Source organism: Haliotis rufescens, unplaced genomic scaffold (genome assembly GCF_023055435.1).
Source record: "Haliotis rufescens isolate VD_foot unplaced genomic scaffold, xgHalRufe1.0.p SCAF_3, whole genome shotgun sequence".
Taxonomy (NCBI): domain Eukaryota; kingdom Metazoa; phylum Mollusca; class Gastropoda; order Lepetellida; family Haliotidae; genus Haliotis; species Haliotis rufescens.
The window spans coordinates 64,659,004-64,676,766 of NW_025964001.1; the positions used below are offsets into that span (position 1 = coordinate 64,659,004).

General features: G+C 40.2%; 2 protein-coding genes across 2 annotated transcripts; both read left to right on the forward strand.

Moving 5' to 3' along the window:
- The first annotated feature begins 6,595 nt into the window (after window positions 1–6,595).
- Window positions 6,596–9,214, forward strand: LOC124152803 (cytochrome P450 1A2-like). Its single transcript, XM_046525849.2, has one exon. The coding sequence runs from the start codon at window positions 6,598–6,600 to the stop codon at window positions 8,113–8,115; it is 1,518 nt and encodes a 505-aa protein (XP_046381805.2). The 5' UTR covers window positions 6,596–6,597; the 3' UTR covers window positions 8,116–9,214.
- Window positions 9,215–9,499: 285 nt separating this feature from the next.
- Window positions 9,500–17,050, forward strand: LOC124152826 (cytochrome P450 1A1-like). Its single transcript, XM_046525873.2, has 2 exons — window positions 9,500–9,583; window positions 14,308–17,050. Exons 1-2 carry the CDS (start codon window positions 9,508–9,510, stop codon window positions 15,831–15,833), a joined length of 1,602 nt encoding a protein of 533 aa, XP_046381829.2. The 5' UTR covers window positions 9,500–9,507; the 3' UTR covers window positions 15,834–17,050.
- Window positions 17,051–17,763: the final 713 nt, after the last annotated feature.

Consider the following 17,763-nt stretch of genomic DNA (forward strand, 5'->3'; position numbering starts at 1 on the left):
TCACTCAGATTGACAATACATGATACTCATCCTCAATTAGAGTTAAACCTTTGGAGTGGCAATACACGCACACACGTTCTTCATATGGGATTTTAGAATGTCTTCCAGTTTCAACTGCAACTTTAAAGTTGTTACACCTGAACATACTGCCGCCGGATTTATTTAGGGTTAGTTGCCAAGAGTTATCTGTTTCATTTTACGGACGCTTCATCTCTCAGTCATACTCCTGGTTGTCCTACCAGCAGTATCTCGTGCTGATACCTGGGGTGTGACGTGGACACTTTCGAATGCCACTGTTTGTCACGCCATCCCGAGGGAAGACATTCTTTCTTCCTCGTACAGGTATGTACCCTTGTCTATCCACTTTCTTTATGGAAATCTAGTCAATAGAATAGGTAACGCGATTATAGAAACTAAATCATAAATGTAGTAAATTGTGAATATCATACTCGGTCAAAAGGCATGGCTTTGCACGAGATTACTAATTCAAACACTAAGTTTAAAGCACCATCCTATAAGTAAGATTGTGAGTGAAAGATCTGCTTAAGTTCCATTTGTTTATCATGTGTATATATTTTATTATTACATAAAAGATCATAAAAATGTTACTTTGTTTATAATGTGGTGACGTCACACCTAACGTGTGCCGCCGAAAACATTTATTGCTACATTTATATTATATAAAGTAACAGCGTTTGAATATTATATTGTGCCATGCTATTCAACGTAATTATGTTAGACTTTATGTCACGCCATCGCCGAGGGAAGACATTCTTTCTTCCTCGACTCATCAATTCATGTTGATGGGATTTATATATGTTTACAGGTAATAAATCCTTTTATACCTCATCCGCACCGCCTCAGTTCCCTCAATTACATCGTTGGCAGAACCCGCGACAATACATATTAATCTTTTATAATAAGCAGAGATAGGGGGACAGTGGGACAATGATGAAGTATACGATGCTCTTGTTGCTGCTTCTTAGCGTTGTGGTGGTGGTCGAGGCAACACGTTTACTTGTGTTTTGATTGTTTATTTATCTGATTGTGCATAACACATAGAGAGAGAACATAGAACACTATATATGTCATTGAGATGATGGGGACACATATGTTTGTTTTGATTAATACTTACCCTGTCTCTGCATGTGTTTGTGACAGGTGGCACCGGTGGGGCAGGATATGCTCACCTTTTCGGGATGACCTGTAACATCACAAATTGATAGTGATTCAGAAACAAATGCTTATGATTTAGTTGTACTCCGACAATGCAGAATAGATGACTATAGAAATGGTTGTGATGTTTTAATTCCCAAGCGAACATGTTACATTCACCTCCGCGGAGATTCCAAGGTCAGAATATGTCTCCAGTGTTTAACGCTTGTCGTAACACACGACTCAGTGGGATAGAATTGGCATACATGGTGACTTGACTGATTGATGTCATCGTATTTTGACAGCCTCGGTCATTGCTCATGATTTTAGTCAATGGTTTATCTGGTCCGCAGACCGCAGTTGTAAAGCTGGATTATACTGATTGCGTTAAACAACACTCATCGCTCTATGGTTTGGTCATCGGGACCACTCCTTCTGATCCATGGTTCACTGGTACTGTAGGTTCACGGGTACCATAGGTTCACTGGTACTGTAGGTTCACGGGTACTGTAGGTTCACTGGTACTGTAGTTTCACTGGTACCCTCGAACCTACAGTACCCTCGAACCTACAGTACCAGTGAACCTATAGAATTGTTGGCAATTTTTCTGTGAATTTTCCACTGTTTGCCATACTCACCAAAGCCAATACTTTGACCGTTGTTGATAATCTGTGCAGACATGAACTGGGGTCTACCATAGAAGTCCTCACCAGAGTTATGTAGAGCTTCCTTAATGGCCTGCTTGCCATTTATAACCACGGCCGACCAACTACCCAACTGGATCTTGAAGATGTTTCCAAACCTTTCCTTCATCTTCATGAAGGTCACGTAGGGTTCGTTTCCCAGTAGCGGGAGGTGTCCAATAATAGGGAACCCCCAGGGACCAGGAGGAGGGGGTTTCCGGCCAGAGGTAAACTTTTTCACCACTTTTATTGCTAGCAATGACGCCACAAGATTACCACGCCAACCTGCATTTCTGTTGACTTCAAAATTGTTGACATCAGTTTAACTGGGGAAGGTGAGGAATCCATTTTGAATTCTGTAAAAAGAGAAATGAAATAAGAAGCTGTAAGCATAGATTGAGACGAGTAGTGATCGACAAGTATAACATTCTTTTATGTGATATCATCCTAGCTCCGCTCGTTTCAGATACTTGGTAAATATCTGCCATTATCGTTTTAATATACTTCCCTAAAAGAAGGGGGCACTATCACGTCTTCTGATCATGTACAAGACATGCTCTATGGGAGAAAGGTCAGGACTCAAGGCTGGATATTGCAATCGGGTGACGTTTTACAAGACAAAACGTGGACAAGCATGACAAAGGCCGTAGTTAACATTTTTTGACAGGGAGGGCAAATATCTGTACAAGTATCACTTGCCCCCAATCCAGGGGGAACCTACCCTAAATCTGCCACGGTGCCGTCTGGATAGATCTGTTAACGGTGGCACAACACGTGGTTGCCCCCCCCCATCCCTATCCCCTTTTGGAAACCAAATGCAGTATGCTGTAGACAACCCACTCACCGCCCCCCCCCCCCCCCCCCCCAACTGAAAGTCCATCCTACCATAACAGTGCGAAAATCTTTATATTTTTCTTCAAGTTTTATCAAAATCAAATATATTCTACTACATAAAGTTTCACATTCTCACGCCAGTAAACGCTACGTAGTTTACAGGACTTGTACCTTAATACGTAACGCTTGGAGATCGAGCGGTCGAAACCAGTCTAACGAGCTGGCGGATGCTAACCAGCCTATAAACAATTAACTAAGCAAGTCAGCACATCAAAACTTGCATAATTTGACCAACATGTGGGAAGCCATTGTTATCAATTCCAAACTGGACATACGGGTAGTGACATGCTTTCAAACGTGGACAGGAGGTCTCGGGTATAAATGCAGGGGTATCTTGGCATTGAGTCATTCCTGCATTTCGCCTGAGAACCTCTCTGTCTGTTTTTGAAGGTAAGTTACTTTTATTTATTACTTTGCCATTTTGTTAAACTTGCTGTAAATAATTCTAACTTTGTTACTCTACTGGTACAAAGAGCTTATGTTACAGTAAATCAAAAAGTATGGTTCGAAATCTACGATTTGGCTGCTTCATGTTAATTTCATGCAGTTCAACTAGACATCAAATACTTTTCTGAATAATAGAGAATAATAGAGAGTCCCGGATAAAATACTAGCGTTAGTATTCCAGTCGTTTAAGTATCAATCTAACATATTACGCCATTTTAGCTATGGAAGTCGTGGATGCTTATTATTATGTTCAACGTGTATAACGTTTTCTGTATCAAGTGACTTTGTGGTCAACGTGTTCTATTATCTTCATTTATATTTTTTGTCATGTTATTCCTCTCATTGCTTGCATTTTCACGGGAAACATTTCATGTCTCAATATAATGAGTAGCATGGCATCGGCAGCTAAATGTATGTATTTACAGATAACCAGTCTGTGACTGTATATGTCTAGAACACAATACACGAAAAGTAAAACTGTTTCTGTAGCTAAATACGTACAGACTCGGTAATGTCTTTTAAATATTTACCATATAAGTGCATCCGCACTATCGTGAAGCGCCGGTAGCTAGGTTTTGTGTTTCATGTTGTAGAATAGTCTATAAAGATACAGGCATTTTAGTGGAAGTCTCGTATATAAAATACAATTCAATATCCAGCATTTCTTATATAAACTCTTTCTCATGTTATAAGTTATTTACTTATAATTGGTAAACGTCAGAAGAAGTTTTGATTAGTGTTAAAATGTCATTATCTTGAAGTAAGTATCTGGAGTTACTAGTTTATAAAGGCTACGGTCCAACGCACCCTCGGCCGTCTGCCATTGTTCATGTGGTGCACGAACCGTGACACCCGGCTTAAGCCCCAGGTATCTGTACCGCAGTTACCCTGGTTACAGCAACTATGTTATCATTGTTATGTTTGCAACAAGGCACCAGTAATGTACTTTACTTATTTATCAATTAAATTCAATTTTGAGGTAATTCAGTTTAAGAATATTCGGAATGAATTATTGAGCGAAAGTATTTTACTATACTGTAATGATGAATTCATTGTACAGGAAGAGTATTGTAAGATCATCCTTATGTCCATATTTTAACTGAATTTATGAATGATGAACGTTATGAACTTGATTGACATTCACTGAGCACAATGTTGTACGTGACCAAGGTGCTTATAATATGGCACCTTAATGATTCCACTGTAAAATAACTCATTGTCATTTTAATTTCATTAAAATTAAAATTATTATTAAATTAAAATTTTTAAAATTAATTTCAATATAAATGCTTTACTAGTTAATTGCTCATTATGATGTCTTAACTATAAAATGGAATCCTGAGATGCTGTTGAAAGGATGTTTGTTGCCTTTTGATATCATATATAATAAATATTACTGCATTTCGCCTGAGAACCTCTCTGTCTGTTTTTGAAGGCGTGGAGATCCCGGAGTTATTTCCCCGCAAAAATTCTAGGCATAAACGGTCGGTTAAATAAGACTGTGTCAGTTGTAGGGCTGCAACGATACACCTAGGTCACGATACGATACGTATTTCGATACTTACATCACGATTCGATATGTATCTTGATACGCTACGATACACATAGTGATAAGAGAAGACAAGAGATAATGAATTAAACTTAGTTTATTAAAATGAAAAATTAAATGAAAGTGAATGAATGTTCATGATTCATAAAATATATAATGTGAAGAGTATTTTAACTTAATGGATCATCAGCCATTTCCATGTAACAAACACAAAAGTAACAGTCCTACATATGTGTGAGCTGTGACTAGAATATAGGAGTAAATACTAAATACCAGTGTCCAGTAACTAATGATTTGCCATATTCATGTATAAAGGCAAAAAATAATTAAAAACAATTATTGCAACCTACAGAACAGACAGGTTAGACACCATTTGAAAGGTCTAATTCTACTGTTTATACATATGAAAGATATGTTTATCACATTGTTTAAATAATGCATTTACAACTGAATTAAGTTTGTTGTACATTCAACAATGTAAGCTAACACATTCATAACGTCCAGCGTTAGGGCCAAGGAAGAGAAAATTTGACGAAAATAAGATTTACTTAATTTAAGATCTATTTATCTATATCTTTTTTTTTATTATTTACGTAGATCTAATTGGAAATATTTTTTTTTTAAATTATGTCTGTTTTCACCCATTTACGGATAACAGCGACTGTCCGCTCTGTAACATGAAGAAATACATCTATTTTCGAATGCATCGTATGAATAACACGTTCGTGGAAGACTGACATCATTATGACACATCGCGAGAAAGCGTTCATCCACACGCCCGTAACATCGCCCGGAGTCTTTTCGTAGCTATAACATACGATTTCATTGGATAAAAACTGGTTTCTAATGACGCTTTCTTGCCGAAACCTCCAAAAAGGTTCGTGATTGGTCAAATCTGAGCAAGTGATCTGAGGCAGCCAATCAAATTACAAATCCTCGTGTATGATGAATGTCAAATTTGGACGAAATATTTGGGTTAAATCGTGTTATTATGAACGTTTTAAGTAGGAAATCGCGATCTATATTAATAGTATGGAGCTTCTTGGATGTATCATGCTAGGTTACAAGCCGTGATTAAGATTTTTCATGCATATATTTTGTCATTGAATATCGTGTCCGAGCCGAGAATTCGAGGCGACGAAAGCCGAGATGTCATTTGACTAGCATTACACGCGATCGCACGAAAAGATAGAAATAATAACTACGGTTTTGAAAGAGTTAAAACACATTTAAAACGTATCTGTGATAAAGGTTTATTAAAAACAAAACAAAGACGTATATATATATATTGAAAAAACGTATCGTGAAAAAAATCGAGATACAGCACCTCACAAATCGCGCACCGTAACGTATGGAATGAATCGCTGATATCGTTTCAGCTCTAGTTCTGTACCGATATGAGGCGGGATCACTATGACTAGTAGAACGCCACTGCATGTTTTCGATGGAAGGGTCACTGGACAGCACTACCGAGGCCAAATACTGGCGCCAATAGTTTTGCTACGTGCTGCTTGCGCACCATGCTTGTCCACGTTTTGTCTTTTAAAACAATAACGCTCTTTCCCACCACGCACGTATTGTAATGGCCTACCTCCAGCAGAAAAGCATCGCGAGATTGCAATATCCAGCCTTATGTCCTGACCTTTCTCCGATAGAGCACGTCTGGTACATGATCGGGGGACGTGATAGTGTCCCTTTCTTTTAGGGAAGTATATTAACACGATAATGGCAGATATATACCAAATATCTGAAACGAGCGGAGCTAGCTAGGATGATATCACATATCATAATGTTATACTTGTCGATCGATACTCGTCTCAATCTATGCTTACAACTTCTTATTTCATTTCTCTTTTTACAGGATTCAAAATGGATTCTTCAGCTTCCCCAGTTAAACTGATGTCAACACTTTTGAAGTCAACAGAAATGCAGGTTGGCGTGGTAGCCTTTATGGCGTCATTGCTGGCAATGAAAGTGGTGAAAAAGTTTACTTCTGGCCGGAAACCCCCTCCTCCTGGTCCCTGGGGGTTCCCTATTATTGGACACCTCCCGCTACTGGGAAACGAACCCTACGTGACCTTCATGAAGATGAAGGAAAGGTTCGGAAACATCTTCCAGATACAGTTGGGTAGTTGGTCGGCCGTGGTTATAAATGGCAAGCAGGCCATTAAGGAGGCTCTACATAACTCTGGCGAGGACTTCTCTGGTAGACCCCAGTTCATGTCTGCACAGATTATCAACTACGGTCAAAGTATTGGCTTTGGTGAGTATGGCGAACAGTGGAAAATTCACAGAAAAATTGCCAATAAAGTCCTGACTGAGTTCTCGAATGCCAAGTCAAATCCTATAGAAGATATGATTCACGAAGAAGTAGACATTCTCGTGGATGACTTCATGTCTGAGCAGGGAGCCACATTCAACCCTCAGGAACACATACAGCTTTCCATCGGAAGCGTCATCTACCAACTGTGCTACGGCAGACAAGAAAACATCCGGGAAGACAAGGATTTCGCTGATGTCATATTAAACTCAGCTGCATTCACGGAATTCGTCAGTGCCGGAAACCCTGTTGATGTCATGCCCTGGCTCCGATATCTCATGCCCTGGAAAGTTAAGGCATTTACAACACTCATCCAAACAAGCCTTGACGCAAATGAAAAGAAGATCAGTGAACACAAAACAAACTTCTCTAGTGATAACATGCGTGACATCACGGACAGATTGATATCTGTAAGTGAGGAAGACTCCAGGTTGTCCAAGGAAAGGATTTTGTCTACGCTTAACGACGTCTTTGGGGCAGGTTTTGAGACAACGGCTTCAACCACCAGGTGGATGTTACTGCTGATGGCCGCCAATCCAAACGTGCAGAGGCGGGTGCAGGAAGAACTGGACGACGTTGTGGGCAGCGGGAGACGACCCAGTATCCTGGACAGAGGTCAGCTTGTTTACACTGCCACAGTGCTCCATGAGATCAACCGGTTTGTGGCACTGGCACCTCTCAGTCTCCCTCACCTCACCATCACCGATACCAATCTCGGAGGATACAGTATCAACAAAAACACTGTTATCTTCATCAACCTGTACTCCATGAGCCATGACCCAGAAGTATGGGGTGATCCGCATGTCTTCCGACCCGAGCGTTTCCTTGACGCTTCCGGTGAGATCAACAAGTCCCTCCTGGAGGAGTTCCTTCCCTTCTCCACTGGTGGGCGAAAGTGTCTCGGGGAGTCTCTTGCAAGGAACGAAATTTTTCTTTTCTTCACTGGAATCCTACAGAAGTGCAGCATCTTGCAACCACCAGAAGTGAAGGAATATAGCATGGATGGCAACAGTGGATTAACGCGCCAATGTCTGCCCTACCAAGTACAGGTCAAACTCAGGACCTGACTCGCCACTCATCCGTCATCCTTCTCATGGACAACAACCTGACAAAAATTCATGAACTAGACAGGAACGAAATCTTTCATTTGTTCACTGGAATCCTACAGAAGTGAAGGAATAGAGCAAGGACGTCATAGGTGGAACAAGATCTAATCAAGCTATAAACTATCAGCTTGTCACAACTGTTAATTCCGTTTAATCTTTATCCTTACTGTACACCTGGCTTCATTACCCATGTGCTTTATAACCTGAATGCTATTTATTATTCTTTCTGTACACCTGGTTTCATTACCTGTGTGCTATTTGTTATTCTTTCTGTACACCTGGCTTCATTACATGTGTGCTATTTGTTATTCTTTCTGTACACCTGGTTTCATTACCTGTGTGCTATTTGTTATTCTTTCTGTACACCTGGCTTCATTACATGTGGATTGCATTACCTGTGTGCTATTTGTTATCCTTACTGTACAACTGGCTTCATATCATCATTTCATCCGACCGGGTACCCAGCCTGATTTCACCCCCAGAGTAATGACGTCATATAATTCTGCCCCTGGGTACCCGGTCGGATGAAATGATGCTATAAGAGCACACCTGACAGCCCCAAACACACATCTTAGTTGTATACTCTGAGAGTGGACGTGACAATACAAATGAGCATTGATCCGTGGAAAATTATATGTGAAACAACATGGCTTTCAGATGTGCATACCGCACAATTTAATGCTTCATCGGTAATAATGTCCTTTTTTTCACATCAGACAACTGTGAATGAGAGAGGAGAATGTGTTCCAATGTCCCCAAATCGCTGTGTTCTCCGTCTCGGTCGATACCCTTTGTCTGTCTGAGACGCTGCCGGCACTGCTGAATGCAGAGCCGTCAACCTGGGAGCCCCTCATAAAGAACAAACCATTTGATCTACTGAGATTTTATCAAAAAAGGTAAACTGTCCCTGGAAATGTTGTTGAAAAATAAGAAATTGCCTGGCTCAAGAATTACATACATTGTTGAGAGGTGTTTTATTTTTAAAAATCAGGCTCCCAGTCACTCTCTGACCCCCGCACTATAATTTCAGATAATTATTTCAAATGGTCGATCCGTTAATGTTGCTGCTATACGAATAAAAAATGATGAAAAATCAAGTTTTGTGTTTATTCTCATGTTTTGACTAAATCCAATTTTACACCCTTACATCACTGAGACCATTCCATTATAATAATTTGAAAATCATAGGACTCTCATCTTTCATCACACCAAATGGTTGACAAATTTCCTAAATGTAATCCCAAATATACATAATTTCAGACATTATTTCTTCGTTCTTCGTTTTTTCCCCGTTTTTTTCTCTCATTTATTTGCTATAAAGACTTGTTGATTTTTTTATAGCATTCTACATTGATGCGTTCTGCTGAGAGTAGTTTGCCCTGGTACCTGGTGACGGGTTCCGAAATTGGCGTGGATCGTTGTTGCCACCGTAAGTGTTAGTTATAGGTGGTCCACTGAGTAAGTGAGTGTGTGAGAAGGGTTTAACCCCGTGTTGAAACAATATTCTAATGATGTCACGGCGTGTTAGTTACATGTCGGGGGAATGCTCGAGGTAATGCAGGTTTAACATGTTTACCATTTTTATGAAACCAACGAGCAAGGATATGGGGTTGGTGCTGATGGCTGCATTTATTAAATGACCAACGGGGTAAGGGTGGGCGCGCCAGAAACCTATGATTGTGGGTTCGATTCCCGGTTCGATTCCCGGTTCGCCCCGATTATGTTTCTAGGTTTGTCAGCACCATACCCGTGCCCGTGGGTTTCACCGAAGTGGTAAACGTCTGAGACCTGCATCACTTCGGGCTTTCCTCCCACATTAAGCTGACACGCCGTGATATGACTGGAATACTGTTAAAAGCGGCGTTTAACCCAACTCACTCACTCACTCACTCACTCACTCACTCACTCACTCACTCACTCACTCACTCACTCACTCACTCACTCACTCACTCACTCACTCACTCACTCACTCACTCACTCACTCACTCACTCTCACTCACTCACTCACTCATATCGGTACAGAACCACCCCTAAATCTGCCACGGTGCCGTCTGGATAGATCTGTTAACGGTGGCACAACACGTGGTTGACGAACATTCAGACGAGTTCAAGTCCTGCGCCTCCCCCACCCACCCCCCCACCCCCCCCACCCCCATCCCTATCCCCTTTTGGAAACCAAATGCAGTATGCTGTAGACAACCCACTCACCCCCCACCCCCCAACTGAAAGTCCATCCTACCATAACAGTGCTAAAAATCATTATATTTGTCTTCAAGTTTTAGCAAAATCAAATATATTCTACTACATTAAGTTTCACATTCCCAAGCCAGTAAACGCTACGTAGTTTACAGGACTTGTATCTTAATACGTAACGCTTGGAGATCGAGCGGTCGAAACCAGTCAAACGAGCTGGCGGATGCTAATCAGTTAGCGCTTTTGAAATTCTAGACCCGGCTGGCCGCTTTCAGGCACAGCTGACCAGCCTATAAACAATTAACTAAGCAAGTCAGCACATCAAAACTTGCATAATTTGACCAACATGTGGGAAGCCATTGTTATCAATTCCATACGGGTAGTGACATGCTTTCAAACGTGGACAGGAGGTCTCGGGTATAAATGCAGGGGTATCTTGGCATTGAGTCATTCCTGCATTTCGCCTGAGAACCTCTGTCTGTTTTTGAAGGTAAGTTACTTTTATTTATTACTTTGCCATTTTGTTAAACTTGCTGTAAATAATTCTAACTTTGTTACTCTACTGGTACAATGAGCTTATGTTACAGTAAATCAAAAAGTATGGTTCGAAATCTACGATTTGGCTGCTTCATGTTAATTTCATGCAGTTCAACTAGACATCAAATACTTTTCTGAATAATAGAGAATAATAGAGAGTCCCGGATAAAATACTAGCGTTAGTATTCCAGTCGTTTAAGTATCAATCTAACATATTACGCCATTTTAGTTATGGAAGTCGTGGATGCTTATTAAACATTATGTTCAACGTGTATAACGTTTTCTGTATCAAGTGACAACGTGTTCTATTATCTGCATTTATATTTTTTGTCATGACATTCGTCTCATTGCTTGCTTTCATGTCTCAATATAATAAGTAGCATGGCATCGGCAGCTAAATGTATGTAAAGATAACCAGTCTGTGACTGTATATGTCTAGAATACAATACACGAAAAGTAAAACTGTTTCTGTAGCTAATTACGCACAGACTCGGTAATGTCTTTTAAATATTTACCATATAAGTGCATCCGCACTATCGTGAAGCGCCGGTAGCTAGGTTTTGTGTTTCATGTTGTAGAATAGTCTATAAAGATACAGGCATTTTTAGTGGCAGTCTCGTATATAAAATACAATTCAATATCCAGCATTTCTTATGTAAACTCTTTCTCATGTTATAAGTTATTTACTTATAATTGGTAAACGTCAGAAGAAGTTTTGATTAGTGTTAAAATGTCATTATCTTGAAGTCAGTATCTGCAGTTACCTCGTTTGTAAAGGCTATGGTTCAACGCACGCTCGGCCGTCTGCCATTGTTCACGTGGTGCACGAACCGTGACACCCGGCTTAAGCCCCAGGTATCTGTACCGCAGTTACCCTGGTTACAGCAACTATGTTATCATTGTTATGTTTGCAACAAGGCACCAGTAATGTACTTTACTTATTTATCAATTCAGTTCAATTTTGAGGTAATTAAGTTTAAGAATATTCGGAATGAATTATTGAGCGAAAGTATTTTACTATACTGTAATGATGAATTCATTGTACAGGAAGAGTATTGTAAGATCATCCTTATGTCCATATTTTAACTGAATTTATGAATGATGTACGTTATGAACTTGATTGACATTCACTGAACACAATGTTGTTAGTGACCAAGGTGCTTATAATATGGCACCTTAATGATTCCACTGTAAAATAACTCATTGTCATTTTAATTTCATTAAAATTAAAATTATTATTAAATTAAATTTTTTTAAATTAATTTCAATATAAATGCTTTACTAGTTAATTGCTCATTATGATGTCTTAACTATAAAATGGAATACTGAGATGCTGTTGAAAGGATGTTTGTTGCCTTTTGATATCATATATAATAAATATTCCTGCATTTCTCCTGAGAACCTCTGTCTGTTTTTGAAGGCGTGGAGATCCCGGAGTTATTTCCCCGCAAAAATTCTAGGCATAAACGGTCGGTTAAATAAGACTGTGTCAGTTGTAGGGCTGCAACGATACACCTAGGTCACGATACGATACGTATCTCGATACTAACATCACGATTCGATATGTATCTTGATACGCTACGATACACATAGTGATAAGAGAAGACAAGAGATAATGAATTAAACTTAGTTTATTAAAATGAAAAATTAAATGAAAGTGAATTAATGTTCATGATTCATAAACTATATAATGTAAATAGTATTATAACTTAATGGATCATCAGCCATTTCCATGTAACAAACACAAAAGTAACAGTCCTACATATTTGTGAGTTGTGACAAAAAAAAGGAGTAAATACTAAATACCAGTGTCCAGTAACTAATGATTTGCCATTTTCATGTATTAGGGCAAAAAATAATTAAAAACAACTCTTGCAACCTACAGAACAGTCATGTTATACACCATTTGAAAGGTCTAATCCTACTGTTTATAAATATGAAAGATATGTTTATCACATTATTTAAATAAACCATTTACAACTGAATTAAGTTTGTTGTACATACAATATTGTAAGCTAACACATTCATAACGTCCAGCGTTAGGGCCAAGGAAGTGAAAATTTGACGAAAATAAGATTTGTTTTTGCAAATATAGGATTTAATTAATTTAAGATCTATTTATCTATATCTTCTTCTTTTTTATTATTTACGTAGATCTAACTGAAATATTATTTTTCAAAGAATTATGAATAGTATCTGTTTTCACGCATTTCCGGATAACAGCGACTGTCCGCTCAGAAACATGAAGAAATACTTCCGTTTTCGAATGCTTCTTATGAATAACACGTTCGTGGAAGACTGACATAATTATGACACATCGCAATAAAAAACTTTCATCCACACGCCCGTAACATCGCCCGGAGTCTTTTCGTAGCAATAACATACGATTTCATTGGATAAAAATTGGTTTCTAATGACGCTTTCTTGCCGAAATCTCTTACAAGGTTCGTGATTGGTCAAATTTGAACGAGTGACCTGAGGCAGCCAATCAAATTACAAATCCTCGTGTATGATGAATGTCAGATTTGGACGAAATATTTGGGTTAAATCGTGTTATTATGAACGTTTTAAGCAGGAAATCGCGATCTATATTATTAGTATGGAGCTTCGTGGATGTATCATGCCAGGGTACAAGCCGTGATAAAGATTTTTCATGCATATATTTTGTCATTGAATATCGTGTCCGAGCCGAGAATTCGAGGCGACGAAAGCCGAGATGTCATTTCACTAGCATTACACGCGATCGCACGGAAAGATAGAAATAATAACTACGGCTTTGAAAGAGTTAAAACACATTTAAAACGTATCTGTGATAAAGGTTTATTAAAAACAAAACAAAGACGTATATATATATATTGAAAAAGCGTAACGTGAAAAATCGAGATACAGCATCTCACAAATCGCGCACCGTAACGTATGGAGTGAATCGCTGATAACGTTTCAGCTCTAGTTCTGTACCGATATGAGGCGGGATCACTATGACTAGTAGAACGCCACTGCATGTTTTCGATGGAAGGGTCACTGGACAGTACTACCGAGGCCAAATACTGGCGCCAATAGTTGTACTATTTGCTGCTTGCGCGCCATGCTTGTCCACGTTTTGTTTTAAAACAATAACGCTCTTTCCCACCACGCACGGATTGTAATGGGCTACCTTCAGCAGAAAAGCATCCCCAGATTGCCAAGGCCAGTCTTGAGTCCTGACCTTCTCCGAAAGAGCACGTCTGGTACATGATCGGGAGACGTGATATTGTCCCCTTCTTTTAGGGAAGTATATTAACACGATAATGGCAGATATTTACCAAGTATCTGAAACGAGCGGAGCTAGCTAGGATGATATCACATATCATAATGTTATACTTGTCGATCACTACTCGTCTCAATCTATGCTTACAGCTTCTTATTTCATTTCTCTTTTTACAGGATTCAAAATGGATTCTTCACCTTCCCCAGTTAAACTGATGTCAACACTTTTGAAGTCAAGAGAAATGCAGGTTGGCATGGTAACCTTTATGGCGTCATTGCTGGCAATCAAAGTGGTGAAAAAGTTTACCTCTGGCCGGAAACCCCCTCCTCCTGGTCCCTGGGGGTTCCCTTTTATTGGACACCTCACCCTACTGGGAAACGAACCCTACGTGACCTTCATGAAGATGAAGGAAAGATTCGGAAACATCTTCAAGATCCAGTTGGGTAGTTGGTCGGCCGTGGTTATAAATGGCAAGCAGGCCATTAAAGAAGCTCTACATAACTCTGGCGAGGACTTCTCTGGTAGACCCCAGTTCATGTCCGCACAGATTATCAACAACGGTCAAAGTATTGGCTTTGGTGAGTATGGCGAACAGTGGAAAATTCACAGAAAAATTGCCAACAAAGTCCTGACCGAGTTCTCGAATGCCAAGTCAAATCCTATAGAAGATATGATTCACGAAGAAGTAGACATTCTCGTGGATGACTTCATGTCTGAGCAGGGAGTAACATTCAACCCTCGGGATTACATCTACCTCTCCGTCGGTAGCGTCATCTACCAACTGTGCTACGGCAGACAAGAAAACATCCGGGAAGACAAGGATTTCGCTTATTTCATATTAAACTCAGCTGCATTCGCGGAATTCGTCAGTGCCGGAAACCCTGTTGATGTCATGCCCTGGCTCCGATATCTCATGCCCTGGAAAGTGAAGGCATTTACAACACTCATCCAAACACGTATTGACGCAAATGAAAAGAAGCTCAGTGAACACAAAAAAACCTTCTCTAGTGATAACATGCGTGACATCACGGACAGATTGATATCTGTAAGTGAGGAAGACTCCAGGTTGTCCAAGGAAAGGATTTTGTCTACGGTTAACGACCTCTTTGGGGCAGGTTTTCAGACAACGGCTTCAACCACCAGGTGGATGTTACTGCTGATGGCCGCCAATCCAAACGTGCAGAGGCGGGTGCAGGAAGAACTGGACGACGTTGTGGGCAGCGGGAAACGACCCAGTATCCTGGACAGAGGTCAGCTGGTTTACACCGCCGCAGTGCTCCATGAGATCAATCGGTTTGTGGCACTGGCACCTCTCAGTCTCCCTCACCTCACCACCACCGATACCAATCTCGGGGGATACAGTATCAACAAAAACACTGTTATCTTCATCAACCTGTACTCCATGAGCCATGACCCAGAAGTATGGGGTGATCCGCATGTCTTCCGACCCGAGCGTTTCCTTGACGCTTCTGGTGAGATCAACAAGTCCCTCCTGGAGGAGTTCCTTCCCTTCTCCACTGGTGGGCGAAAGTGTCTCGGGGAGTCTCTGGCTAGGAACGAAATGTTTCTTTTGTTTACTGGAATCCTACACAAATGCAGCATCTTGCAACCACCAGAAGTGAAGGAATATAGCATGGACGCCAACAATGGATTAACGCGCCAATGTCTGACCTACCAAGTACAGGTCAAGCTCAGGACCTGAATCGCCACTCATCCATAATTCTTCGCATGGACAACAACCTAACAAAAATTCATGATCTTGACAGGAACGAAATCTTTCTTTTGTTCGCTGGAATCCTACAGAAGCGCAGCATCCTGCAAACTCCAGAAGTGAAGGAATAGAGCATGGACGTCGTGAATGGAACAACGCGCCAATGTCTGCCCTACCAAGTACAGGTCCATCTGAGGACCTGACTCGCCATTCCTCACATGGACAACACCCTGATAAAAATTCATGAACTGGACAATGAACCGACCCAAGGAATCCTGTTATCACCTGCTGATTTAGCAGGGCCACAGGACACAAGCCTAAAAACCAAATATAAGTTCGGGAAGAGCAATGTTAATATATTGCCATGTGTTTCAAATGCCAGGACTCAACTCTACACTGAAACACCCTGTGCAGTGCTCAGAACCAAGCCAGCTACAGTAGCCCAGTAGATTCCCACATCAAAAAACATCAGACTCCAACAGCCAAAGCAGACAGGAAATCAGCCCTCTCAGACCACCATCAAACATTTCCTAGCCATCACATTCAGTTTGAAAGGTCCAAATCCTCTCAATCAAACAATAGGACTTTACAAAACGAAAACTCTCAGAACTTATAGAAATCCGGCGTCACAAACCTTTGATCAACAGAGATCATATGTATTGCATCTCGTCTGCCAATGAAGATCTAATCAAGCTATAAACTATCAGCTTGTCAACTGTTAAATCCTTTTACTCTTTATCCTTACTGTACACCTGGCTTCATTACCCGTGTGCTTCATAACCTGTGTGGTATTTGTTATTCTTTCTGTACACCTGGCTTCATTACCTGTGCGCTTCATTACCTGTGTCTTATTTTGTATTCTTACTGTACAACTGGCTTCATTACCTGTGCGCTTCATTACCTCCATGGTATTTGTTATTCTTACTGTACATTTGGCTTCATCCAGTTCTCTGTGTACTTCTTGTTATCTATAACCTGTTGTCAATGTGTATCTGCTGCTTATCACAACATGTCATGCATATGCATATGTACCTCTCATCACTTGGTTGTTGTCACTCCACCTTGATAACAGTGTGAGAATCTACATCGAAACGTCGCTATATGCAATAAACCAGAAGTTGTTATCTATGAAGTTGTACGTTTTGTTACTTACTCACTAAGTTCTAGAATGCCAACCAAACTGTTGTCAAGCTATCAGTTATGTTATAACGTAAATGTGTTTTTCCTACATGTATCTTCGATTTCTAACAATTTGTTTGTAATCACGTTAATCATTTCCACGTTTCCACATTTCCAGATATAATATTTGACAAACGCATATTCATAAAGATAAATCGAAGCAACTATGGGTATTCATTTTGTCCTGAATCATGACTATGCATTGATTACATGCATATTTTATTCTTGCTATGTTGGTTGGTTGGTTTGTTGTTTTACGCCGCACTCAGCAATATTCCAGCTATGTGACGGCGGTCTGTAAATAATCGAGCATGGGCATGGTGCTTACAAACCTAGAAACATAATCAGGGTGAACCGGGAATCGAACCCACAGTCATAGGTTTCTGGCGTGCCCACTCTTACCCTGTTGGTTATTTAATAAATGCATCCCCTAGGGCTTCAACGACACACCTTAGTCACGATATGATACGTATTTCGATACTTACATCACGATTCGATATGTATCTTGATAAGCTACGATACACATAGTGATAAGAGAGGACAAGAGATAATAAATTAAACTTAGTTTCTTAAAATGAAAAATGATATGAAAAGTTTATCGTGGGAAGCCACGCATTCTAATTAAAAAGTGGGCTGATTGGTTAAAAAGAGTGTATTACGATAGAAAGCGTGGCGCATAGCGGCGTTACACCCTTAATGGATGCTATAGATCGGATTAAGAAACGCTATAAACCTACGCGTG

Excerpts from the sequence above, each read along its gene's own strand:
- LOC124152803 (XM_046525849.2), top strand. The coding sequence starts at position 6,598 with ATGGATTCTTCAGCTTCCCCAGTTAAACTGATGTCAACACTTTTGAAG.
- LOC124152826 (XM_046525873.2), top strand. The coding sequence starts at position 9,508 with ATGCGTTCTGCTGAGAGTAGTTTGCCCTGGTACCTGGTGACGGGTTCC. Across the intron at positions 9,584-14,307 it reads CGTGGATCGTTGTTGCCACC|GATTCAAAATGGATTCTTCA; the intron begins GTAAGTGTTAGT and ends CTCTTTTTACAG.